At 42.0% G+C, this 27,206-nt stretch overlaps 5 protein-coding genes across 10 annotated transcripts in view; 4 read left to right on the top strand and 1 right to left on the bottom strand.

The window, feature by feature from the left end:
- Positions 1-708: 708 nt before the first annotated feature.
- LOC119032616 (C-type mannose receptor 2-like) lies at positions 709-6,241 on the top strand. Of its 2 annotated transcripts, none has more exons than XM_037122028.1 (6): positions 709-975; positions 1,585-1,745; positions 1,883-2,102; positions 2,705-3,043; positions 3,173-3,273; positions 6,095-6,241. In XM_037122028.1, the coding sequence occupies exons 1-6, from the start codon at positions 858-860 to the stop codon at positions 6,239-6,241; spliced, it is 1,086 nt and encodes a 361-aa protein (XP_036977923.1). In that variant the 5' UTR covers positions 709-857. The 2 variants fall into 2 exon arrangements, with proteins under 2 accessions (XP_036977923.1, XP_036977924.1); XM_037122029.1 differs by lacking the exon at positions 709-975 and adding an exon at positions 1,248-1,461.
- A 2,599-nt stretch (positions 6,242-8,840) lies between these two features.
- On the top strand, positions 8,841-10,154 carry LOC119032892 (C-type lectin domain family 10 member A-like). Its single transcript, XM_037122513.1, has 4 exons — positions 8,841-8,939; positions 9,672-9,832; positions 9,958-10,091; positions 10,145-10,154. The coding sequence occupies exons 1-4, from the start codon at positions 8,903-8,905 to the stop codon at positions 10,152-10,154; spliced, it is 342 nt and encodes a 113-aa protein (XP_036978408.1). The 5' UTR covers positions 8,841-8,902.
- On the top strand, positions 10,150-11,797 carry LOC119032697 (lactose-binding lectin l-2-like). The gene is made up of 4 exons (XM_037122164.1): positions 10,150-10,177; positions 10,702-11,040; positions 11,150-11,250; positions 11,641-11,797. The coding sequence occupies exons 1-4, from the start codon at positions 10,165-10,167 to the stop codon at positions 11,782-11,784; spliced, it is 597 nt and encodes a 198-aa protein (XP_036978059.1). The 5' UTR covers positions 10,150-10,164; the 3' UTR covers positions 11,785-11,797.
- Positions 11,798-17,673: 5,876 nt separating this feature from the next.
- Positions 17,674-26,045, top strand: tmem19 (transmembrane protein 19). Its single transcript, XM_037121385.1, has 8 exons — positions 17,674-18,475; positions 21,508-21,655; positions 22,099-22,212; positions 23,629-23,766; positions 23,847-23,923; positions 24,003-24,180; positions 24,531-24,740; positions 24,869-26,045. Exons 2-8 carry the CDS (start codon positions 21,526-21,528, stop codon positions 25,039-25,041), a joined length of 1,020 nt encoding a protein of 339 aa, XP_036977280.1. The 5' UTR covers positions 17,674-18,475; positions 21,508-21,525; the 3' UTR covers positions 25,042-26,045.
- Positions 26,046-26,388: 343 nt separating this feature from the next.
- The window catches only part of LOC119032330 (RAB3A interacting protein (rabin3)), an 11,123-nt gene continuing 10,305 nt past the window's right edge, over positions 26,389-27,206 (bottom strand). For all 5 annotated transcript variants that reach the window (XM_037121380.1, XM_037121381.1, XM_037121382.1 and 2 more), the window contains one exon: positions 26,389-27,206. This exon is cut by the window's right edge. The gene's annotated coding sequence lies outside the window, so the exon portion shown is untranslated.

Below are 27,206 nucleotides of genomic sequence, written 5' to 3'. Positions count from 1 at the left end.
TTCTCTTATTTACACATTCACACACACACGAATATATTTGACAAACAGATATGAACCAAAAACAACGTCTGTTACGTTCTCTGATGATTAAAAACATTAACTACTCCTCATATGTTCAGTATACAGGGCAGCACCAAACCACAGGATGTATTTTTTTAGTGAGTGTTTACAGCTGCTAATGTATGTAACACTGTTACTGTGATGATGCATGAGAGTTGAATATTGAGTCAGTGTCTATAATAACCAGATCCTGTATGTACAGCCACGTGAGTTCACCTTTCTCTCTCATCTCAAAGTCATTGTTGACGATGATGTAAACGTCGGCCGGCAGGTTGAAACTCACTTTGTTTTGGTGGTTTGTCCACAGAAGTAATGTGGATTTCTATACATGTTAAACATGGTGTGTAAGAAGACGGTACAGCAGCCTGGTAATCTGACACATATTAGACCTGCTGCCCGACACGTACGTCAGTGTATGAGAAACATATCTGATCATCTCGTCGATTCTGGTCTGCAGTTCCTCTTTTCTGTGTGTGTCCCTCTGCTGTCCTCTGAGCCACTGTGAGGGGAGGAGGGCTGCTTCCTCCATCAGGAACACTTTTCTCTGAGGCTTCAAGTCTCCATCTGATCTATAACAGAGCTCTTATTTTAAAGATACTCTCTATCAGAGGCAATAAGCCATTCATCTTGATTGGGCCTTTGATATAGTTTTTCACATTTATTCATGTAAGTATTTATAACCATGAAATAAATAACAACGTACCAGTCTTGCCTGTTTCCTTGGTGTACTGGTAACCAAATAAAGTATGCAAAACCAAGTACACAAACAGGGTAAGATATCCAAATCATAACAGTGTATGGTAAGTCATATATGTGCAAATCATAGGTGGTCAGTCACAAGTCTGAAGTGTCACAGAACCAACAGAGAGCCGACGAAGATGGACGTAGTCCTGCTGCTCCTCATGGCTGCATCAGGTCAGTAGTTTATTAGTTTTATAGATGTTTATATTCTTTTCTTACAGCACATAACCTGCTGGGGACAAAACTGTCATCAGAACTCTGGATTAAATCGACTGAGAAATTGAAAAACCTCTCTTTTCAGTAAAGTTTTAACAGGTCAGTGGAATTAAAGTATCAGAAACCATTAAAGGAGCATTCTGTAGTTTTGGTGAAGAAACGTTAATGAGCAGAGAAAGATCTTCATTGGCCGATTTTATTTCTGCCAAATTAATAATCAAACTCTCTTTGTTCTCATGACTGAATAAAGTGAATTAACAAACTGACGTTAAAGGGAAACACAGTTTATACTGTTTTACTTTGGTGGACCTTGCCAGCTCTTTAGTTTCAAACAGTGTTCTTATTCTCCTCTGAGAACATCTTGTTGATTCATAGTGATCAGCCTCTGTGCATGAGACACCTGCTCTACAACCTGAGTTACCGGGACGTCCCAGTGAATCACCGGTGTGATATATAACTGTGTTTTGTATTTCAGGTTGTCTGAAATTGCAACGTTACAAAGTCAAGATGTATCACAGAAGTCATGTTTCACCCAAATGTAATCAGTGTGCATGTGTGTCCCTGCAGGGCTGAGCGCCGTCTCAGCAGAGTTCCTTCGCCGAACCTATTTTGTTAGTACACAGAGGAACATGACTGAAGCTCAGAGGTACTGCAGAGAAAAACACACTGACCTGGCAACTATACACAACATGCAGAACGTGAAGGTTTTGAACAACACGGCAGCTAATGTGAGTTCAATGATGTCTGTATTTAATCTCAAAACCACTTTTGACAATCATGTACATGTTTTTTGAGTGTATACTGAGTGTAATGCTTTATAAGAAACTTGTAGCCAAAGAAACATAAATCAAAATGTTATTTTCAGTTTTACTGGATTGGGCTGTATGATGGTGGCCTGTACAGCTGGAAGTGGTCACTGTCAGACACCAGCTTCTACAGAGACGGGGAGAAAAAGTTCAGACAGTGGTTTCCTGGTCAGCCAAATGACGTTGAAAATGGAGAGCACTGCACAGTGATGGATAGTGGACAATGGCAAGACTATAATTGTAATCGTCGTTTTAGCTCGGTCTGCATGGATGTCAGAGGTGAGAATATTATGTAGTGAAGTTTAAAACACACCAGTTCAGTTTGTTGAGCTCTCTCTCATTATTTGGGCTGATACAGGATCAGTCAGTGAAACTTTCTTTACAGCACCTTCCATCAAACATGCTTCAGTCTCTGAGTCACTCAGACGGAGACGTGGCAACAATTTGGCTGTTTCACATAAACTCAGATCTGGTTACACACTCCGCAACTGAGTACATGTGCTCTGTTACTACAGTACTTTATTTACTATGTAACTTTATAACTCCTCTTGTGTGTTTTTGAATTGAATTCATTAACTCAACAGCTGTAATTACGTGTTACTGTTCAGATTAATATGTACATTAAAAAAAACATATGAGAAGTTTATAAAATACAACACGTTGTTATATACTAAACTAGTTCCCCACCTCTGTGTTTCTTTCTGCTGGTGACCTCTAACACAAAGCTCTGTCTACTGGAGCGTCTTGTCATGTTTCACATGTTCATGTGTTGTTAGTTCCACCAGAGAAACATTTCCCCCCTAAACTTCTCACAGGGTGACGACATGGATGGTAAACTGTCCGTTATAGTTCCTCTGCACAGCACTGTGCTCTGTTTTCAGGGCTGAATGTAACATTTGTCTACATATCGACTCTCATGACCTGGACTGAGGCCCAGAGCTACTGCAGAGAACACCACACAGACCTGGCCAGCGTGAGGACCGCAGCAGAGAACCAGAAGGTAGACAACGTGATACCTGCAGGTGTAGCATGGATCGGCCTCTTCAGAGATCCCTGGATATGGTCGGATGGAAGTAACTCCTCATTTAGGTACTGGGCTCCTGGTCAACCTAATAACACTGGTGGGAAAGATGCTTGTGTGGCGGCAGACTTGGGCAGCGATGGAAAATGGTACAAGAATCCCTGTGACCTGGAGAGACCGTTCGTTTGCTACGCACTACGTGAGAGTTAACTGTTGATTCCACTAGTATTTACAATTGGATTTTGGTTTAATTCAGCATCAAATTAATGATAATGTAAAAAAACAATGTCAGTATTCATATGAATGAATATGAATATTTTCTTCACAGTCCCTGTGACTACAAAGCAAGTGATCAAAGTGCGTCTGGTGAGAAAGGACTCCTCTCTGGATCTCAACGACCCTGCTGTCATGGAACAAATGTTGAAGGAGGTAAATCATGTTGGACCTTTTTTTAATCATATGCACAAACAGACAACAACAGCATCGTGTAGGAAGCTGTGCACGTACGTATGTGCAGGATTAAAGAGTGCAGTCGTGCCACTCTGCAGGCCGACTGAGGCAGAACTGTGACTCGTTCAGAGTCGACGCTCAGCACAAACTTTACTATCAGTTTTAGAAAAGCCAGCGCCTTTACAACAGAAGAGAGAGGAGGAGAAAGTCAGAAAGGACAACAGGCCAACAGGTCGACGCCATCTTAGGGAACTAAACATCCATCCATCCATCCATCCATCCATTTTCTTCTGCTTATCCAGGGCCGGGTCGCAGGTGCAGCTGTCTGAGCAGGGACACCCAGATTTCCTCTCCCCGGAAACTTCCCCTAGCTCATCCTGCAGGATCCCAAGGCATTCCCAGGCCAGCCGAGTGACAAAGTCACTCCAGTGTGTCCTGGGTCTTCCTTGAGGTCTCTTCCCGGTGGGACATGCCAGGAACACCTCCTGAGGAAGGCGTCCAGGAGGCATCTGATACAGATGCCCGAGCCACCTCAGCTGGCTCCGTTCAATGTGGAGGAGCAGCGGCTCTACTCCAAGTTCTTATTCTCTCGGTCACAACCCAAAGTTCATGACCATAGATGAGGGTAGGAACGTAGATTGACCATTTCGGCTCAGCTCTCTCTTCACCACGACGGACCGATACAATGACTGCATTACTGCGGCCGCTGCACCGATCCACCTGTCAACCTCACGCTCCATCCTTCCCTCACTTGTGAACAAGACCCCAAGATACTTGAACTACTCAAACTCCACTTGAGGTAGGATCTCTCCTCCAACCCGGAGAGAGCAAACCACCTTTTTCCGGTCGAGAATCATGGCCTTAGACTTGGAGGTGCTGATTCTCAACCCAGCTGTTTCACACTTGGCCGTAAACTGCCCCAGGACATGCTGAGGTCCTGGCTCGACGGAGCTCCCGAACCAGACCCCTTCCGGTCCATGGCTGCACCTAGAAATTCTGTCCATAAAAACAATGAACAGAGCCGGTGACAAATGGCAGCCCTGTCGGAGTCCAACATGCACCGGGAACAGGTCTGACTTACTGCCGGCAACGCGAACCAAGCTCCTGCTCCAGTTGTACAGGGACCATACAGCCTCCAACCCTGTACTCCCGGAGCACCTCCCACAGAATGCCACGAGGGACACGGTTGAATGCCTTCTCCGAGTCCACAAAGCACATGTGGACTGGTTGGGAAAACTCCCATGAACCCTCGAGCACACTGTGGAGGGTATAGAGCTGGTCCATTATTCCACAGCCAGGACGAAATGAATCCGAAATGAATTCCTCCTGAGTCCGAAGTTCAATTATCGGCCGAATTCTCCTCTCCAGTACCCTGGAATAGATTTTCCCAAGGAGGCTGAGGAGTGTGATCCACCGATAGTTGGAACACACCCTCCGGTTCCCCCTTTTTGATTACAGGGACCACCACCCCGGTCTGTGAGACCAGAGGCACTATCCCCGGCCGCCACGCAATGCTGCAGAGACATGTCAGCCAAGACAGCCCCACAACACCAAGAGACTTGAGGTACTCAGGGTGGATCTCATCCATCCCCGGTGCCTTGCCACTGAGGAGCTTACAAACTACCTCAGTGATGATGAATGAATCAACCTCTGAGTCCCAAGCCTCTGCTTCCTCTATGGAAGGTGTGTCAGTGGGATTGAGGACATTCTCGAAGTATTCCTTCCACCACTCAACAATATCCCCAGTTGAGGTCAACAGCTCCCCACCTCCACCGTAAATAGTGTTGGTGGAGGACTGCTTCCCCTTCCTGAGGTGCTGGATGGTTTGCTAGAATTTCCTCGAGGCCGACCGGTAGTCGGAGCACTCTCCAGTACCCCTCCCAGGGCCTCCAAGAAGGCCGGGTACTCTACACTGCTGTTCGGCCTGTAAGCTGAAACAACAGTGAGAAACCTATCCCCGACCCAGAGGCACAGGGAGACAACCCTCATTTTCACTGGGGAAAACTCCAACACATGGTGGCTGAGCTGGGGAGCTATGAGCAAGCCCACACCAGCTTGTTGCCTCTCACCGTGGGCAACTCCAGAGTGGAAGAGAGCACAGCCTCTCTCATGGAGTTGGATTCCAGGACCCAGACTATGCATGGAGGCGAGCCCAACTCTCTTAAGCCAGTACTCCTCAACCTCCTGCACTAGCTCAGGCTCTTTCCCCCCCAGCGAGGTGACAATCCAAGTCCCCATGGCCAGAGTCAGCGTCCGGGCATTGGGTAATCAGGGCCCCCTCCCATGACCGCCACCCAAATGGCATACCACCAGCCCCTTCTGACCCCTCCTGCGGGTGGTGAATCTACTGGAGGGCAGGCCTATGTCACTCTTTTGGGCTGTGCCTGGCCGGGTCCCTTGGGCAAAGACGCGGTGACCAGGCGCTCGCCTGTGAGCCCCAACCCCAGGTCTGGCTCCTGGGGGGGGGCCCGATAACACCACTCCAGGTGACATGAACGTCCTTGTTTTAATCTCTGTCATCAGGGACATTGGAACCGTTCTGAGTCTGACTCGTCACCTAGGACCTGTTCACCTTGGGAGACTCTAACAGGGGCATTAAGCCCTGGACAACATAGCTCCTAGGATCATTCGGGTACTCAAACCCCTCCACTACGGTAAGGTGGTGGTTCAGAGGAGAGGGAAATAAACATGTGAATGTATAAACGTGATTTAGAGTGCTCCTAAAATAGAAGCAAATATAAAGAACAATACAGAATGTAAAATCTGTATGTGAGTGATGATGCTGAGGAGTTTTTATCAGGTCCAACAGAGGCTGAAGGACCAGGGGGTGAAAGGAGACGTCAAACTGAGCTGGAGGAAGCAGGCAGATGGAAAGGTCTTCCACAAGGAGGAGGAGGAGGAAGAGACAAAGGAGAAGAAGACCCGTCGCAAGAGGGACGAGTTTTAAAGGGGCACTACGTAGTTTTGGAGAAGAAATTCAAACTCATAACTTTAACGTTTGAAATATTAATGAGGTAATAATACAAACTCAGAAATATTTATCTTTTCCATTAGTGAGTCAACAAGCTGTTCTCAGAGGAGAAGAAGGTCCCAGAACACTGTTTGAAGCTAGAGAGGTGGCAGGGTCCGCCACATATAAACAGAGTAAAACAGTATAAACTGTGTTTTCCTTTGAGTTCAGTTTGTTTATTCAGTCATGAAAACAAAGAGAGTTTGTTTATTTAGTTTTTTGAGGCAGAAAAAAAAAATCAGCCAATCATCATCATCAGTTAATCCTTTTAGTTATTTGTTGAGTAAACAAACCAAATATTCTCTGGTTCTAGATTCTTAAATGTGACGATCTGATGTTTTCTTTTCATATATGATCATAAACTTATTATATCTTTGTGTTTCAGACTGTTGGTTGATTATAACAAGACATTTAAAGTGATCTGATTGGGCTGAGGGAACTTATAACAGACTTTATTCACTTTATGAAATACTGTGTGTAGATAAATGACTGCAGGTTAGATAAGATGACAGTCGACTGGAGGAAACTGCAGTGAAGAAAACATTAAAAGGATGAACTTTAATGTTTGAAGCATCTTTAAAATTTGTTTTAATGAAGAAAAAAAAATCATTGAAGTGAGGCGGGCACATGTGATTGGCTGACAGATGACGTGGGCGGTGACATCACCACTGTCAATGAAATGTGAAGAATGACAGAATGAAATAAAGTGTGTCCTTATAAAAATTGTGAAATTAAATAAAGTGTGGTTTGAGAAAATGTCAGGAATGATTCTGAGTTTTTTAAAAGTCTCTTATGAAATGAAAATTATATCCAGTTTATGTTTTGATGAACATAATGATGAATTAACATTTCATAATGAGTTGAGCTGGTTAAGTTAATATAACTTAAATAATGTTCATGTTCTTGATATTGCAATGCAACAATCCTTTAATAAAATCCAGACATTCTTTCAGGAAGTTTTCCAAAAGGTTTTTCAGTATGTGGAATCGTGGGTTTGGTGAACTGTTACGCCCCTAATATACATAGACGCCTCATTGGCCCGTTGCTGCAATACATCGACCTCGCCGCCATATTGGATGTGGCAGCTCAGCCACGTGAACTGATACAAGTCAACGGAGTGAACTTTATAAAGCTGCTTCTACAATGTTAATGTAGTTAATGACTTATTTACACATTCACACACACATACGAATATATTTGACAAACAGATATGAACCAAAGACAACGTCTGTTACGTTCTCTGATAATTATAAACATTAACTACTCCTTATATGTTCAGTATACAGGTCGGCACCAAACCACAGGATGTATTTTATAGTGTTTTTATGAGTGTTTACAGCTGCTAATGTATGTAACACTGTTACTGTGATGATGCATGAGAGTTGAATATTGAGTCAGTGTCTATAATAACCAGATCCTGACATGTACAGCCACGTGAGTTCACCTTTCTCTCTCATCTCAAAGTCATTGTTGATGATGATGTAAACGTCGGCCGGCAGGTTGAAACTCACTTTGTTTTGGTGGTTTGTCCACAGAAGTAATGTGGATTTCTATACATGTTAAACATGGTGTGTAAGAAGACGGTACAGCAGCCTGGTAATCTGACACATGTTAGACCTGCTGCCCGACACGTACGTCAGTGTATGAGAAACATATCTGATCATCTCGACGATTCTGGTCTGCAGTTCCTCTTTTCTGTGTGTGTCCCTCTGCTGTCCTCTGAGCCACTGTGAGGGGAGGAGGGCTGCTTCCTCCATCAGGAACACTTTTCTCTGAGGCTTCAAGTCTCCATCTGATCTATAACAGAGCTCTTATTTTAAAGATACTCTCTATCAGAGGCAATAAGTCATTAGAGTTTGTTCTGTTTCACAATGCTCCATTTTTATGCCTCACTAGATTCCTAGACTCTCTGAAGGTGTTTGATATAAACTCTGTTATGGCTCCAAAATACAGTAAGTTAAATGAAGGTAAATAGAGATAAATAAATGATAATGGTTGAAATTACTGTGGCTAGAATCAGAATTAACAAAGGTTCAACAAGGAGGCAGAGTGGAAGTTGGAGGGTAACAGCAGCCCTTCAGTCCAGGCAAAAAGGGAGATAATAATAAATAAAGTCAGGTCAGTGGTGCTGGGGGTCAGTGGAGCCAGTTGGGGTGCTGGCCTGGTGCAGTTTTATCCGACCAGTGTGGCTGGACAAAGACGAGGTTCAGCGTGCCATCCATTTTCAAAGGGTAGGTAGGTTAGGAAGGGTCCAGTGCTACACACCTGCTCATGGTGCAACACTGAATTGATTTGCTGTTTCAGAAGTCGTCCATGAACAATAGTATGTTCAACACTGTTTATTGTTAATGTGTTGTTCTGGACGGTTTCCTGGGCATCGACAATTTGGTAGCCAAATTAAGTATGCAAACCATGTCCTGCACACAGGTTTAATGTATAGAGGTGTACTGTACGTCAGACGTTTACCGCTGCTCAGAATAGCACTAATTATATGTGCAAATCAGTCCTGCACAGTCACGTATTGTATTGAAACTCTGTCAGCTTTAATCAACAGCCCCAAGTCTGAAGTGTCACAGAACCAACAGAGAGCCGACGAAGATGGACGTAGTCCTGCTGCTCCTCATGGCTGCATCAGGTCAGTAGTTTATTAGTTTTATAGATGTTCATATTGTTTTATTACAGCACATAACCTGGTGGGAACAAAACTGTCATCAGAACTCTGAATTAAAATCGACTGAAAAATTGAAAACCTCTCTTTTCAGTAAAGTTTTAACAGGTCAGTGGACTTAAAGTATCAGAAACTGTTTAAGGAGCATTCTGTAGTTTTGGTGAAGAAATGTTAATGAGCAGAGAAAGATCTTCATTGGCTGATTTTATTTTTCTGCTGAATTAATAATCAAACTCTTTTTGTTCTCATGACTGAAAAAAGTGAATTAACAAACTGACGTTAAAGGGAAACACAGTTTATACTGTTTTACTTGGTTTATATGTGGCGGACCCTGCCACCTCTCTAGCTTCAAACAGTGTTCTTCTTCTCCTCTGAGAACAGCTTGTTGATTCACTGATGGAAAAGATAAATATTTCTGAGTCTGTATAATTACCCCATTAATATTTTACATCTTAGAATTATCCTGAGTTTGAATTTCTTCTCCAAATCTACGTAGTGGCCCTTTAGTGATCAGCCTCTGTGCATGAGACACCTGCTCTACTACCTGAGTTACCGGGACGTCCCAGTGAATCACCGGTGTGATATATAACTGTGTTTTGTATTTCAGGTTGTCTGAAATTACAACGTTACAAAGTCAAGATGTATCACAGAAGTCATGTTTCACCCAAATGTAATCAGTGTGCATGTGTGTCCCTGCAGGGCTGAGCGCCGTCTCAGCAGAGTTCCTTCGCCGGCTCTATTTTGTTAGTACACAGAGGAACATGACTGAAGCTCAGAGGTACTGCAGAGAAAAATACATTGACCTGGCAACTATAAAAAGCACGCAGAGCGTGAGCTTCCTGAACAGCACGGCAGCTAACGTGAGTTCAATGATGTCTGTCTTTAATCTCAAAACCATTTTTGACAATCATGTAAATGTTTTTTGAGTGTATACTGAGTGTAATGCTTTATAATAAGCAAACACAAATCCAAATGCTGCTTTCAGTTTTACTGGATCGGGCTGTATGATGACGTGAACAGCTGGAGGTGGTCACTGTCAGACACCAGATTCTACAGAAACGGGGAGACAGAGTTCAGACAGTGGGGGACTCAACAACCAGACAACCTTAACAGCACAGAGCACTGCACACTGATGAATGATGGTGGACTGTGGAACGACTGTAACTGTACAGCTCGCTTTAGCTCGGTCTGCATGGATGTCGGAGGTGAGAATATTACGTAGTGAAGTTTAAAACACACCAGTTCAGTTTGTTGAGCTCTCTCTCATTATTTAGGCTGATACAGGATCAGTCAGTGAAACTTTCTTTACAGCACCTTCCATCAAACACGCTGTACTCTGTTACTACAGTACTTTATTTAATAACTTTATAACTCCTCTGGATCTCAGAGGAAAAATTATGTGTTTTTGAATTGAATTCATTAACTCAACAGCTGTAATTACGTGTTACTGTTCAGATTAATATATACAATTAAAAAAAACATATGAGAAGTTTATAAAATACAAAACGTTGTTATATACTAAACTAGTTCCCCACCTCTGTGTTTCTTTCTGCTGGTGACCTCTAACACAAAGCTCTGTCTACTGGAGCTTCTTGTCATGTTTCACATGTTCATGTGTTGTTAGTTCCACCAGAGAAACATTTCCCCACTAAACTTCTCACAGGGTGACGACATGGATGGTAAACTGTCCGTTATAGTTCCTCTGCACAGCACTGTGCTCTGTTTTCAGGGCTGAATGTGACGTTTGTCTACATATCGACTCCCATGACCTGGACTGAGGCCCAGAGCTACTGCAGAAAACACCACACAGACCTGGCCAGTGTGAGGACCGCAGCAGAGAACCAGAAGGTAGACAACGTGATACCTGCAGGTGCAGCATGGATCGGCCTCTTCAGAGACTCCTGGAAGTGGTCGGATGGAAGTAACTCCTCATTTAGGTACTGGGCTCCAGGTCAACCTGATAATGCTGGAGGGAAAGATGCTTGTGTGGCGGCAGACTTGGGCAATGATGGAAAATGGTACGACGATCCCTGTGACCTGGAGAGACCCTCCATCTGCTACGCACTACGTGAGAGTTAACTATTTATATTTGGATTTTAATTCAGCATCAAATTAATGATAATGTAAGAAAACAATGTCAGTATTCATATGAATGAATATGAATATTTTCTTCACAGTCCCTGTGGCTACAAAGCACAGGATCAAAGTGCGTCTGGTGAGAAAGGACTCCTCTCTGGATCTCAACAACCCTGCTGTGATGGAACAAATGTTGAAGGAGGTAAATCATGTTGGACCTTTTTTTAATCATATGCACAAACAGACAACAACAGCATCGTGTAGGAAGCTGTGCACGTACGTATGTGCAGGATTAAAGAGTGCAGTCGTGCCACTCTGCAGGCCGACTGAGGCAGAACTGTGACTCGTTCAGAGTCGACGCTCAGCACAAACTTTACTATCAGTTTTAGAAAAGCCAGAGCCTTTACAACAGAAGAGAGAGGAGGAGAAAGTCAGAAAGGACAACAGGCCAACAGGTCGACGCCATCTTAGGGAACAGAACATGTGAATGTATAAATGTGATGCAGAGAGCTCCTAGAATAGAGGAAGATTAAAGAACAATGCAGAATGTAAAATCTGTATGTGAGTGATGATGCTGAGGAGTTTTTATCAGGTCCAACAGAGGCTGAAGGACCAGGGGGTGAAAGGAGACGTCAAACTGAGCTGGAGGAAGCAGGCAGATGGAAAGGTCTTCCACAAGGAGGAGGAGGAGGAGACAAAGGAGAAGAAGACCCGTCGCAAGAGGGACGAGATTTAAAGGGGCACTACGTAGTTTTGGAGAAGAAATTCAGACTCATGATTTTAATGTTTACAATACTGATGAGGTAATAATACAAACATCAGTGAGTCAATAAGCTGTTCTCAGAGGAGAAGAAGAACACTGTTTGAAGCTAGAGAGGTGGCAGGGTCCGCCACATATAAACAGAGTAAAACAGTATAAACTGTGTTTTCCTTTAAAGGTCAGTTTGTTTATTTAGTTTATTCAGTCATGAAAACAAAGAGAGTTTGATTATTAATGCGGCAGAAAAATAAAATCAGCCAATGAAGATCTTTCTCTGCTCATTAACATTTCTTCACCAAAACTACAGAATGCTCCTTTAATGTTGAATTTCTGTGATTGTTCCTCAAAGTCCTCGTGTAATGTGTCAGAATAGACCTGCAACATGTGGATGAATCGATCTTTTTCTATTTTGATCATCAGTTAATCCTTTTAGTTATTTGTTGAGTAAACAAACCAAATCTTCTCTGGTTCTAGATTCTTAAATGTGACGATCTGATGTTTTCTTTTCATATATGATCATAAACTTCATATATCTTTGTGTTTCGGACTGTTGGTTGATCATAACAAGACATTTAAAGTGATCTGATTGGGCTGAGGGAACTTATAACAGACTTTATTCACTCTATGAAATACTGTGTGTAGATAAAATACTGTGTGTAGATAAATGACTGCAGGTTAGATAAGATGAGAGTCAACTGGAGGAAACTGCAGTGAAGAAACGATTAAAAAGATGAACTTTAATGTTTGAAGGATCTTTAAAATTTGTTTTAATGAAAAAAAAGTTTCAGCGTTGAAGTGAGGCGGGCACATGTGATTGGCTGACAGATGACGGGGGCGGTGACATCACCACTGTCAATGAAATGTGAAGAATGACAGAATGAAATAAAGTGTGTCCTTATAAAAATTGTGAAATTAAATAAAGTGTGGTTTGAGAAAATGTCAGGAATGATTCTGAGTTTTTTAAAAGTCTCTTATGAAATGAAATCCAAGTTTAGTGGGGAAATGTTTGTCTGGTGGAACTAACAACACATGAACATGTGCAACATGACAAGAAGCTCCAGTAGACAGAGCTTTGTGTTAGAGGTCACCAGCAGAAAGAAACACAGAGGTCGGGAACTAGTTTAGTATATAACAACGTGTTGTATTTTATAAACTTCTCATATGTTTTTTCAATGTACATATTAATCTGAACAGTAACACGTAACTACAGCTGTTGAGTTAATGAAGTAAATGAAGTACTGTAGTAACAGAGTACAGCGTGTTTGATGGAAGGTGCTGTAAAGAAAGTTTCACTGACTGATCCTGTATCAGCCCAAATAATGAGAGAGAGCTCAACAAACTGAACTGGTGTGTTTTAAACTTCACTACGTAATATTCTCACCTCTGACATCCATTTCACTCAACATTTCACTCAGTATACACTCAAAAAACATTAACATGAGTATCATTCTGTGCCAACTCACAGAGAACCTTCCACTTCCTGTCATGGGTTTGTTTTTTTGTTTTCTTTTTTGAAGAGACTCACATTAAAACTTTCATGGCACTTTGCAAAATCCTACGGTGATTCTCTGTGTTTGTATTCTGAACCTCACCAATCATTTGTTTTTTAACTGGACAGGGTTAAACTGTGTCCTGAACGTCTAACAGACACTGGCCTCTTAAAGTATAAAAAGTTGTGGCGGTGCAGGCAGTGAAATGTTTACAGGCCAACATGAAAATATAAACAAACAGCATGTAAATCTACAGGGAGAAACGTCTGCTGTTTGTAAACAAGTCAGTAAGCAAACGTCTCTTCCCAGGTTTAACAAACAAATGTGCTCCTACAGGCCCAGTGGAATTAAATGTCAGACTGAAGGTGAAAAGAGTTTCAGAGGGTTTCCAAACAAACAGTCTCCTCACTAGAACCATTCGTCTCTAAAAACTCAATCTCCATAATCAAAATACACATTCAGCGATGACTTTATGTTCAACCTCCACACACGTCTGAACGATATTTCAGCTTTAATCACAGCTGTGATGTTGTCGCTGGTGTTTCTGGAAGCTCTCTTTGGACATTTGTGGTTTTCTGGGTTTGCCCGCTGACATTTCACATGAGATCATTTCTGCTCCAGATGAAGCGTCTGTGGAGTTCCAGATTCCGGTCAGTAATCTGCAGACAAACATTAACATAAATCTGTCGTGTGCCTACGGGAATAAACTCTGGCGCATGATAATTATCTCAATAAGTCTTTGTAAGAGATAGAATGTAATCATTAATAGTGTACTTGTGCATCTCTCAGCTGTGACCCTGTTAAACTAGTTTTATTGATTCAGTCCGTCTCTCGTGTTTCTCAGATTCCTAGAAAACCATTTTGGTTCCAATCATCCTCGGCTGTTCATTGTTCGGTTCGGATCAACAAACGTTATGACACCGAGGAGCCGTGGTAAACAAAGCTGAACCAGGAGTGAGAATATGTCGATATTACAAATGTATCTACTGGTTTATGTCCAGTCTGGTCAAATGACTTCGGTTGAAGAAGAAGGTTTGACTCCAGGACGACATAATGTACATCGACGATGCCATTTTCTATACGACAGCATCCCTGCAGAGACACAAACGGCTGCAGATCATCAGTTCGGTTCATATATGCAAAGTCTCCTGATGGATCACCAGCATCAGGCGTGTGTGCTTCAGTTTTTACTTCTGTCTTCATCTGAACACAGACATCTGAAGTTTCTCCTCACATTCTCAGAACAGCCTGGTTATTTTAGTTTGATGCATCTGAGGGGACTTTTTGATTACTTTCATTTTGCACGCTGCCTTCCCAACATCACTAGACCGATCTGACACGTACAGAGGGCGGCTGGATGAACAGGCGTGCTAATGAGTTTATCTGCAGAGGTTTTCTTATTTTCTCACTTTGTTGCTCGAACGGCTGACACTCACTTTTATTTTTGGAATATTTTACACGAGTATGACTTCGTCTTGGGTTATTATTTTTATAACACTGGATTGTATCAGCTGCTTCGTCTATCGTTAAAAGAGCACGGTGTCATTTTATTGAAGACACTAAAAATCTGATTTTTAATATCTACAATAGTAATGAGGCAATAATACAAACTTTTCCATAAATGAATAAAACAAACTGCTCTCAGTGGAAAATAAGGTCCTGGAAAACAGTTTGAAGCTACAAAAAAAAAAAAAAAAAGGTGGCAGGGTCCGCCACATATCTCTCCCTCCCTCTCTCCCTCCCTCTCTCCCTCCCTCCTTCTCTCAGGGTGGGTCTGTGCTCATCTTTAAAACTGTCAACTGTTTTAAAATGAGCACAAATCTTCTTTACCGTCACTCTCCTGCGCTCCTCCCTGCCTGGTAGGTGATGTCGTCTCCTTCCTCCTCTCTCTGAGCTGTATCTGTATCTGTCTGTGTATTTGTGTCAGTCACAATTTTAGTTTAAAATCACTGCTAGTGTTTTAATTTCTCTGCTCATGCTGGAATAGAACCATATTTTTTATCTACCTTTGAGCAAAGTGCTGCAGATCAGCACAGACGTTATCTTCAGACTGATAGAGAATTTACTCCAGTTTGGAGTTTGTGTAAAAATAATGTAATATTATTAAAGTATTTAAATTGGATCTGTGTAGATTTGTTTGACAGGTTGAACAAGATTAAAAAAAGAAGTCATAACCTCTGAAATCAATTTAGCCACCATTACAAAGTCCAAATACGATGTTGAATATTATTGTCAGGTGATAAAATGTCTGATTAAATATTAAAGACACGCTCAGAAAAATAAAAACCTGACTGACATGAGCTTAATGGAGTTCGATTTAATATAAAGATCGTGTCAGTGCAACACAACTAAGTCATTCAGGACTGAAACATGCGGTCTGAATTTGAATGGTGGTTTTCTATAATGCGCTGTGCCTTTAAATAACATTTGCATACCCGTAACCATATCCTTCATCTGTGTCAAACTGAAAAAACACTAATCCATTAAATCATTTTGTTCTTGTCACTCTGGATTAACGGCATCGAGTTCTGCTGGAGTTACAGAGACGAGCTTCAAGGTGGAATAAAACACAGTCATGTACCGACACTTGTTTCTTTCATGTTGGTTAATTCAGGACACATTCAAACAAATTCCAGCCTGACATATTCCAGGACACACTTTAATCATTGGAACACAGAGGATATATATATTTGTAAAAGATTCCTTGAGCAGAGAAAAGCAGTATGAAGTTCTGGCAGGGCAGGACAGACGTTATATGAGATTTATGATTTAAAACAAGACAGTGAAGACCACAAACCAACTGTTAACCATCACAAAACTGTCAGATTATACCTTTACCGGCGCTCTTCTCTCCCACAGAAATCACTGCTCCGGAAATGCCTCATCAGAAGCCCCGCCTTTAATTCCATGTCATACATTTGCATAATTTGTGCCTATTTTTAGTCTGAGGCTTACTGGAAACTGGACAGAACTAACAGGCAGGGGCGGTTCTAGGGGGGGCCAACAGGGGCCAGTGTCCCTGTAACTCTGAGTCCAGACCCCCAACAGGGAGTCTGCATCAGCAATACAATGACGGACTTCTTGCAATGATCTTGCACAATAAATTGTCTCAGCAGTTTACTACCCAATCAAACCTGTTGAAATTGTAAACACTGTTTTGTCTGAATGATGGATTTGTCTTTTTTTCCAGTATGTATGTGCCCCCTAACAAAAAAAAGCCCAGTTGCCTCTGACCAATCAGAGGCAACTGGGCTTCACAGTTAAAAAAAAAAAAAGGGGGGGGTGATTTGTGTCACTGAAGCAACACACTGTTCATGTGAATGTGGTCCGTTTGGGACAGAGTGCTGATTGTGCTCCTCGACTGTCGCAAGCAAAGATATCTCCCAGCTTGTAACCACTAACTCCAGGGAACTCTTATGCACAGCTTTAAACTACGTTGTACAGGAAATATATGACGCTTGTGATATATTTTTGAAAGGGTGGAACTCATGTGGCCTGTAATCAATGTGAGCGGGTCATTCATCAGACTAACAGTCATGACGGTGACTTGAAGTTGACGTCTCCACTGCAGCTCTTACACGACCCCGTGTCTTACTGGAGTCTAACAGCCAGTTCATATGTTAGTACATATTTATACAGACAGCAGCAGCTGTACATTTAAGACGACAGAGTTTTCCTGCCGTGTCTTATATCCTTATCATGCGACTATGAGGATAAACAACAGATAACAACAAATGAAGGTATTCAACAATCTTTAATTTTATTTTTTAACTGGAAACTCTCTTGGTTGAATCACCAGAATGAAATATGAGGAAAAAACATTAAATTATTATATCTAGCTCTTCTCCCACTCCTTCCAGTGGACCATCATTTCACCTTATTACATTTTTAATCCTATTTGAATTGTGTCATGAACTTCACTTATAATTGTCAATATGAAATATAGTTTTTCAAAAGAAACAAATGATATTTAGGTAACTCAACAACAAACTGTGTCTTTCTTGAATTGGAAAATTATCTTTTAAGTTGACGAACATCATATTTGTACTTCATGGAACAATTCGATTGTGACATTTTTCCTCTGTTTGCCGTGATGTCCGCCGGAAAGTGGCGTGTTGTATCAGTATCAAATGATCGCGCATGGACAATGTAAAGTTGATATTGGCGGTGCTGAGGTGGGTGGTGAATTTAGCTGTGGATCGGGGGGGCCCCATATCGAATTCTGCTTCTGGCCCCATAGAGCCTTGGGCCGGTTCTGAACCAGGCTGGGGTAGAAGAATAACAACACTTTGTAAGAGTTTATATATGATGGCCATTTGTCACAGTCATAACAGAGATTTTACAACAGAGAAGTCTCGTGTTAGTAGAAAATGCCCGTTTTGATTTGGTTTCCGCTCTGGTTCACTCCTCGGACTGACCTCCTCGTTTCCATAGCAACTGCGGAGGTTGCTATGGAAACCCTGCAGGAAACAGCGCTGTCTTTTTATGATTATGACACAAAAAAGGGGCCAATGCAGCTCATAAACGGCAGAATTTCACCTGCCAAAAAGTGATTACAGCTCCTACATTGAGACTGAAAGTTTTTTTCAGCATCAAATTGACTTTATTTTGCTCTTGGTGGTTATAATTGACAGATTATAGTTCATTTACTCCTTCTTACCTGTTGAAATGTCTTTAAAAGGGCCAATTCGACTTATAAACGGCAGTATTTCACCTGTCAAAAAGTGATTACAGCTCCTACCTTGTGACCGAAAGGTTTTTTCTGCATCAAATTGACTTTATTTAACTCTTGATGGTTATATTTGACAGATTATAATCGGCTCAATCCCCTTTAAACCAGTTATTGTATTTCCGGTCGCTGTCCCTTTAAGAACTGTCAACGGTTTTTTTTACCGGAAGTCGGTCCGTTAACTAAATTGTCCCGGTCCTGCCTTCGCCTCCGGTGCTTGTGTGTCAAACACGGAACCTCTGAAGTAATTTGGTGTTATCGGGTCGTCAGTTACTGAACATCATTGATTTCGGTTATTGTAGCCGAATCTTGGTGACCCCAAAATCTGACGAGAGACGGAAACGATCGACCGAGCTAGAATTAATATTTTTAGCTAACGTAAGTTAGCGTTAGCTTGCTGTCGAAGGAGGTTGAAGGAAGTTGTTAACCATGGCTCTGCAGCTAACTGGTGAGTTCACTCACACACACCAGTGTAATTTATTTATTTATTTATTTATTAATCAAAACAATCTCAACTATCATCTGCAAAATGTTATATTTAGTTAAACGTGTGAGTTGCAGCATGTCAAAGAGCAGAGAGTGGTTAATATGCTAGCCACCGCTAGCTCTAGCTAACATCATAAGTAAGGATGTCAAGGTACCAGAGTGTCACTGATTTTTAAGCATCATTCTTTTCTTTTTGCTTTTTTAATGTCTCGTCTTCTTTTCCAACTAAGGCTAGTGTGGAAATGGTTTCCTGTCCAGCTAACATTATCCAGTCTTAGCGCCATATTATCCATGAAATGGAAACAAGGGGGGCGAGTCTGGTGTGTCACCATGTAATACGCTGTGGGGCAGATGTTATGTAAAGTATGAAAAGTGCTCACTGTGCAGCAGAATGCTCTCAGGCAGTGTTTTACTTTTATTTCTAATATTTTTGGATTAATTTTACTGCTGCATTAATGTGAATGTTTGAGTTCATTTTAAAGGGACAGTGTGTCATTTTAGGAGAGGAAACTCAAACTCAGAATTGTAATATATTGATAATATAATATTAATAAGGAAACAATACAAATGGGAACTATTTTATTAAATCCATCTGAGGAAAAAAAGGTCCTCAGAATACTGTTTGAAGCTACAAAGATGGCAGGGTCCGCCAAATGTAAACAAACAGTATGAAACAGGTTTAGTTAATGAAGATCTTTCTCTTCTGAATAAAAGTTCTTTGCCAAAACTACATTTTTGTGTAGTGTGTTTTCAGTAATGTGGTAATGATGCATTTTCCACCTAATCGAAGAGGTAATTAAAATAGTTAATTTAGCTTTTAAGAAATAAGCAGAATTCTCTCAACTTAAAAAAGAAAACACAAAACTCCAAATCAACACGTTTACCCAGAACAGTAAAACTAATCTGAGAAGTAACTAATAGGTGTCTGACAAATATAGTTAAATATACAAATCTGCCTCTGAGATATACTGAAGAAGTTAGTTAAGTTGGAGTAAAAGTCTCATGAAGTGGAAAAACTAAAGCAGGATCTGAGTAAAGGTGATTAGTTCCACTCTACCCCTGACTAACAGGCGTGCTGTGATAGTCAGAGAAACGACTGTGTTACAGAAACACTGAACAGCCATCATGTTTAACTCTTCTCCTTCCTCTCCAATTAAAAAAAGAATACAACAGTATTCAAATGAAATGTCTCGCTCAGCACATTCCCATGGCTTTCCTCAGTTTTGTATTCGAAAATACACATTTACGAACGTATTTGTAAAAAGAAAAGAAATAGATTAATAACCTATTTGCAGGCTGTGTAATCAAACATTTCCCTCTCCTCCTCTACCTCCAGTCTTCCTTCCTCTCCTCACTTTATCTACCCTTCAAATAGATTTGGGGACTTTCTAAAAACGTGGTCTTCCCCGCGGTGCGAGGTCTTCATCCTGTGTCACACATGATGTGTGCCTAATGCATGTTCTCCAACAGAGAGTATTTTTGTTTTTGGTGATCATTGCTGCTGATTTATTGATTTAATCCAGACCGTGATCTTTACCGAAACATAACCACGTAGTTTTAATGCAGAAATATGACCATGTAGTTAGAGATAGAGTAATTATAGGAGCTTGCTGTTAACTACTGTTTCGAAATGTGTGGATTCTGCGCTTCTTAAGCCAATAAAAGGCATTTATCAGATATTTACACCAATTTATACCCCATAAATTTCCTAATATCAGGCTGATAATTTACCACGCATCGCTAACGTCCTGTGCAGTCTGGTCTTAAACAATATCCAAGTGCCTTGTATGAACATGGGTGCATCTCTGGGTGTCCATCGACTTGGATTACGCCAGACGAGCTGGATGGAGCCATTTTGTGTTTTTTTTGTTGTAATTTTTTTTTGGGTTTATGAAGTTGTTCGTATCAGCCTCGGAGGCACATTTGTCCTAAAATGGTAATTCCCCAACATAACCAGCAGAAACATCCCTCAAGTCCACATCAAAGTACGGCCACATTAATAACTTTTTATGTGTGGTTTTCTACTTGAGTCGTACTTCAAATAACAATTGATCGTAAAAGTCAGTTTTGTAAGTGAGGCCGCAGGACGAGGAGCACGAGCCTCCTTCAGTCTCCAACAAACAGACAGTACAGACGGATGTGGAACACCTGATCCGAGCCGCTGCAGCTGTCGACCCGACTTAATAACATTTATTTATGTATTTAATTGAGTTTGTCTCGTGGTTACAGAGATCATCAGAATTCTGCAGTATATGAACTTTCCTTGCTCATCATCTCTCATTTATGTCCTACAAGTTTTCACTCATTCATTCACATTTGGTCTGTTTTGCTCATTTTTGTGTATAATTTCTAAAAAGCAGTGTACTAAATAAATAATACACTTTTGCCTGCAATTACTGAACATTCCATGAACAAAACAGGAGTTAATTGCTCTTAATATTAACATAAGATCATGTTAATAATGTCAGAGATATTCTCTTAAAAACAGCCGTTGTTAACTGATTTAACAATTTTGCCCTTTTTCTCTTCTGCCTTGATTAACTAACAGCAGTACATCTGTGCATGTTATGGATCTTGATTCATGAGACGATGAATTTGATATAATATTTATTAATAATTAAAATGTACTTTTACATTTATGCTGTGTGCCTTTTGTGTTTCTGTTGTTGCTCGTTCAGCGTGTGTGATGTCAAACAGTTTGATCTGATGAAGTTCCGGTTGAATCTAAACGTACAGGCGTGTACTTCTTTTTGTTCATGCATAGTCTCACACCTGTGTGATTTGTGTATCATCATTTTTTCCTTCTCATCACTGGAGATTCTCCAAAGAAATGTGAACGATCAGCCTGCCGGCTCCCACACAGTCTGCAGCACTAGGGACTGAACAAGCTGCACCGTCTCTACCCACAAGAAGAAAAGTTAATGCCCAAGTTCACAAGTATCAGAACTTCCACACACATGCACTGATGTGTCTGACATGTCTCCTGTCCTGCAGCACCGTCCGTCTGTCGTCATGGGCTCTGAGACTGACGTGCTGATGAAGGAATACTTGAAGATGATGACTGATATGATCGTGCTTTGTGCCACTCTGGCACTCTCCCTGTTCTTCTGGGTCCTCTCCCTCACCATCAGCTCGTACTCCGGTGAGCTGCACAGCCTTGTCTCTCAAAATCTGAAGAAATGTTGACGCTAGTTTTTAACTGAAGTCGGGAGGTTTCCCACAGATATGTGACCACAGATGCATGAAACTTTTTGTAGAGAAAGTGAGTCAAACCAAATCATGTGCTCTCCTGGAGATACTGGACTGTCTTGTCCCTGGTTTGGGTCGGATTTCAACCATGGTCAAATCTGTGAAATCTGTATGTTTCCTGTGTGACAATAAGTAAAATATATTTTTGTTATTTTTGCTTAAATAAATAAATAAATAAAATAATCTGCAGCTCCGTCTCCAAGACAAACCAAACTGACCTGAGCTATTTTGTTTCATGAAGAGGATTTAAAGAACTTTAAATTGGAAAACTGTAGATGTTGGTGATGAAGATGGTGGTCTGAGTTTGTGTGTGTGTGTGTGTGTGTGTGTTTTCAGGCACACTGCAGCCTGTGTCGCCGTGGCGATGGTTGTTCTCCATCCTGGTCCCCCTCATGCTGACGGTCAGAGCGCTGAAGAAACGCAGTCTGAGCCGCTCGGGTGCTCTGGCAGGTGAGTCCGTGAATTTATTTATTAGTTTGCGCTGCCTGGTAAAGGGATAGTTCGCCCAAAAATGAAAACTCAGTCAACTTAAGTCAGGTGAAGTTTCTTAGTCCACAAAACATTTCTCGAGCATCACAGTAAAACAGGGTTGCATGTAAATACTGTACATTTATTTTAGTTAATTTCATTTTATCTGACTTGTTTGTGTCGTGTACATCTACTCCATGTGCCTTCAATCAACCCCCCAGCAAAATAAAGTTTAAAAAAAAAAAATATTGAATTGCAACAGATTCTCATAGTTCATCCCAGTTTCCCAGAATCTTTCCAGGAGTCTTTGAACAGTTTCTTCACGGTCGTGTGGACACAAACCATGAAAAAACACCCTGAAATGTGTCTCAAGGCGAATTTCAAGTGTGTCTAGATGTGTTCTGTGTTCTTGGTCCTCCTGGTAGAAGTTATCTGGCTTCCTTTTGATCGTTAAGTTTAACCAGAAAACTAAAACTGAAGGACAGGATCGCAGGTTGAAAAACTAACAAAAGGGTTGAAGCAAACTGATCCCTTTGTGTCTAAATGATTGCAGTAGGAATAAAACCCACAGCCGCCCTCTGATTCTATCAAAATGATAGACGAACAAAGAACGCTGACTCACTCACAAAACTCACTGATCGGGGGGGAAACTGGCCAAAAGAAAGAAAAACTCAAACACTCAACCCAGATTTTCACCACAAACTGAAAACACAGAGAGCCGACTGCCGTTGTCGACTCTCTGACGACACACGACCACCTGAGCAGGTGAGCTGCAGCCCTCTCATATAACCTCCCAGCGGACTGATTGCAGCCAGCTGAGGCAGAACGTCACAGGTGAACCCAGCAGCTCCTGATTACCTGAGACGTGGATCCTGAGAAGTCAGTGTTCACATCAGGACCTGGAGGGAATCTGTGACCCGTCCGTAACGTGATGTGTGGCAGTAACTGCCGCTCGGAGGCTGGAGGTCACTGCAGTGTGATATTTTATATTTTTAGCAGCTGATCTTCAACTAGTCACCAAACAGATTCAACTTTTGAATTGAAAATAAAGGTCATTTTTGTTTGGGGCTTCAGGGAGATGGTAATCAGATTAAAAGTTATCTCTTAATCTCACAATCGGGTCCTTTGATCTTTTACTTGATGACGCTGACAGTGTGTCGTAACGTCTGTTTGCTTCCGTCGTTGGGCAACACGCTCTTGATGAAGACAGAATAAATCTTTTATGGGCCAGTAACGCCAAAATGAATCAATTTGATAACCATAAAAAACCTTTAAAAAGGAGCTGATGGCGTCAGATGAAGAGAAATGAGGTCACCGATTTATTAGTTTAGGTGGTTTAAGTGCTTGAATTCTCCTGTACGACCGTCGCTGACGTGTCTGTTCGCTGTGTTTCCGCAGCTCTGCTGGTCGGCTTCGTGTTGACGATGGCCAACTACAGCTTCTTCTCCTCTCTGCTGGCCTTCTTCATCACCTCCTCCAAACTGACCCGCTGGGGAGCAACACAGAAGAAGAAGATAGACCCCGAGTACAAAGAAGGTGAGAGACGTGAGGCTGTGTTTCCTGTTTTTGTTTTTTTTAGGTTAAGTTTGAATGTTCTGACTGTTTGTGTTCGTCAGGGGGCCAGAGGAACTGGGTCCAGGTCTTCTGTAACGGAGGAGTTCCCACAGAGCTGGCACTGCTGTTTATGATAGAGGTAAAAATAGACAACAATAAAATCATCCAGCCGTTTGTTTCCTCCTAGTTTAAGGTTAGAAGTGGCGGTTGTGTTGCAGGTGGGTCCAGGTGAGATCCCCATCGACTTCAGTAAACAGTACTCGGCCTCCTGGATGTGTCTCTCTCTGCTGGGCGCCATCGCCTGCAGCGCCGGGGACACCTGGGCGTCGGAGGTGGGGCCTGTCCTCAGCCAATCACAGCCCAGACTCATCACCACCTGGAGGGAGGTCCCAGCAGGTGAGAGGCAGAGAGATAACGAGCGAGGACGGATATATTAATTATTGATTATTAGACGACTATTCTCATCACGATTCCCTGAAAATTATTCTTTTAACTGACAAAGGGGAAAATAAGCAAATTCTCACATTTTTGCTTTAAAAATTACAATTAATTATATCACAAAAATAAGTTTATTACTGAGCGAACAGAACAGACTTGAGGGAATAAAGACATTAATCTGAAAAAGACAGAAGTGATTATTGTGAAGTTCAACAAGTCACAGTTTCATGGTACTGAGCGTCGCTCTTTGGAGGAAACTGTGCAGTCTGGAAACTCGTAAAATGTATGTTTCCTCTTTCACCCTCCAGGGACAAACGGAGGAGTGACTACCGTCGGATTGGTCGCCAGCTTCTTCGGCGGGCTGGCGGTGGGCGTGGCTTACTATATAACACAGTGCCTGTTGGTCCACGACCTGCACATGTCCGACCCTCAGTGGCCGATCATCCTGTACGGCGGCGTGGCCGGCCTGGTGGGGTCGATGCTGGACTCTTTCCTCGGAGCTCACATGCAGTACTCAGGTAGGAACTGCTGATGATGTCACGGGACGTCTTCCATCATGAACTGTCAGGTCTCAGACGGCGATGCTGAGGTTTGTATGGAGCTTCAGTCGGTGTGATCAGTTTCCTCTTCGTCCATCTGTCTTCAGGTTTCGACTCGAGCATCGGGAAGGTGGTGAGTTACGAGTCGGCCACCACGCAGCGGATCTGTGGGAAACCCATCTTAGACAACAACGCCGTCAACCTGTTCTCCTCCGTCCTCATCGCTCTCGTCCTGCCCGGGCTGGCGTGGGGGCTGTGGCCTCGGATTTATAACATCTGAGTGATCCGAGGGTCGGTACTGATCACAGAAGCATCGCACTCGAGATTAAAAAGCACACACGCTCTCTCTGCCTGTACCACTATGTGTTGGATGAAGACTTGGAAAGGAGATAGAAGAGGAAAATAGACAAGCTGATTAAAACTCGCTGCAGTGTTTCACACATCGTCATCACTGCCTGATGGAACAGACGGAAGCTGCAAACTGATCAGATCTGTGAAGGTTGAATTGTTTCCAGACGTGAGACGAAGTTTATTAGGACACAACAAAGATAACACACATCTGCTTGACTAAAAGTGTCCAGGGACCTGTTTCAGTGAGCAGGTTTAATGAACTCAGGTGACTGAGCCTGAGGTGACTGAGCCTGAGGTGACTGAGCCTGAGGTGGGAGATCTGTAGGAGGGAGGAGGCAGCTGGAAGAAGCCAGTTCCAACATTTAATTACTTTCAGCCTGAGATTTCTTTTCTTTAACTCCGGCTCAGTTTTTTACTGAACGCGCCCTCTGAAACAGCTCCCTGGTGTGCAGGTACTTCTGAAGACAGATCATGTCGACAAACAAATGAAACTGTGAATTATTTTGTAAATGTACAACAGTGATGATGCTTCTAAGAGATCAGCGGGTCACACAGCCTTTGATATGTTCGCCTGAGTTTGTTAAAAACCTTCTGAAACTTGAGCAGTCGTACAGAAGCAGCTCATCTACATCGAAGTTAACAAAACCTCGATGATAACTTCGCCTGACGATGACTGCTGGTAACAAACACATTATCTACATGATGACGTTTAAGACAGTTGGACAGCACACGTTAGCAAATAGTTCTGATCGAGTGCAAACGAGCATGAATTCATGGTGTAATCTGCAGCGACACACAAACAGACGAATAACAAAGAGCTGCAGGACGACACAAAGACGTAAAGCAACTGAAACAAGTTGAAGTGCCAATAATGTAACTGTTTCCAGAGAAATATACAAATTAAATAATCTAATCACGTTTAAAAAAAAAAAACTAAATTGTGAATTTGTTTGGTGACTTTGTTCTGTATTTTCAATATCGACTTGGTTTGTTTAATGTGATGTGTCGACTTTTACCATGTTTTTATGTATTTAGGCAGATATTTTTTGTCACGCTTTCACAGAATCTGCTTCAGCTTTCTCCTCGATCTTCAGAGTAAGAACTTTTTTCTGCTCTTCAGTCTTTTCGAAAGGTTTATAAAACTCATTTTCTGTGTGTTAATAAACATGTCAGACTTTTAAATTAAAGCTGTGTCTTTGTCGCACACTTGACCTCTGACCTTTGTTTCTTATGGGTGTGTGAGGTGGGAGACAGACTGGACAGACGGCGGCGGGTCTCCAGAGGTATTACTGTTTTTATTTCAGAGTGTCTGAGAGAAAAGGCACTAAACCAAACCGGGAGAGTGACATTGACTTTGAATGGGAGAAAGAGAGAGAGAGAGAAGCATAGGTTTAAATTAACATATATAAAGTTTACACAACGGCAGGCATACAAACACACTCTACATTCACACAGCTGACTATCTACACATTCCTGATTGATTAAATACAGCAGGCTGAAGACTCCAGGAGCCGTTAAAGGAACATTCCCCTAAATTTGTTTTTCATTTGTAGTGTTTTAACAGCAGAAAATGGAAAATGTAGTGTTTCATTTTTCCTTTAGCGCAGCTCTCCAGAAGCTTCAGCAACAAAAAACAAATAACATAACCGTCATAAACTCTTCAAGAACTTATAAATATAAATAATCGGCGTACAGAGAAACTTTATAGTGTTGGAAAAGACGTTTTAAGCTCCGTTCAGACGGGATTAATATCACAAGGGGAGAGGGGAACTGGAGAGGAATATTTTTTATCAGGTAACGATGGGATGTGGTCTGAGATACGGTGAAAAGGTAAATCTGAGTCAAAACTCACGAGTCGACCGGACACAGACATCAATCTATCGCTGATATCATTTTGAGTGTTTCATACATCCCAATGGTATAATTATCTCTCATGTCCATCACGTATAAACGCTCAGAAATCTGCTCAGAAATCATAGAAAAGAGCATTCAGAACTTGCCTGAGAATCTTCACATTTTAAAGTTTTCGTCAGTATCAAAGTCGTCCAGTCAGAGTTATTAGTAGGTTGATGGGAACGCTGCAAACGAGAGCTG

Source organism: Acanthopagrus latus, chromosome 14, assembly GCF_904848185.1.
Source record: "Acanthopagrus latus isolate v.2019 chromosome 14, fAcaLat1.1, whole genome shotgun sequence".
Classification (NCBI taxonomy): domain Eukaryota; kingdom Metazoa; phylum Chordata; class Actinopteri; order Spariformes; family Sparidae; genus Acanthopagrus; species Acanthopagrus latus.
Note: the sequence above shows the minus strand (reverse complement) of the source record. Positions and strands in the feature narration are given on the sequence as shown.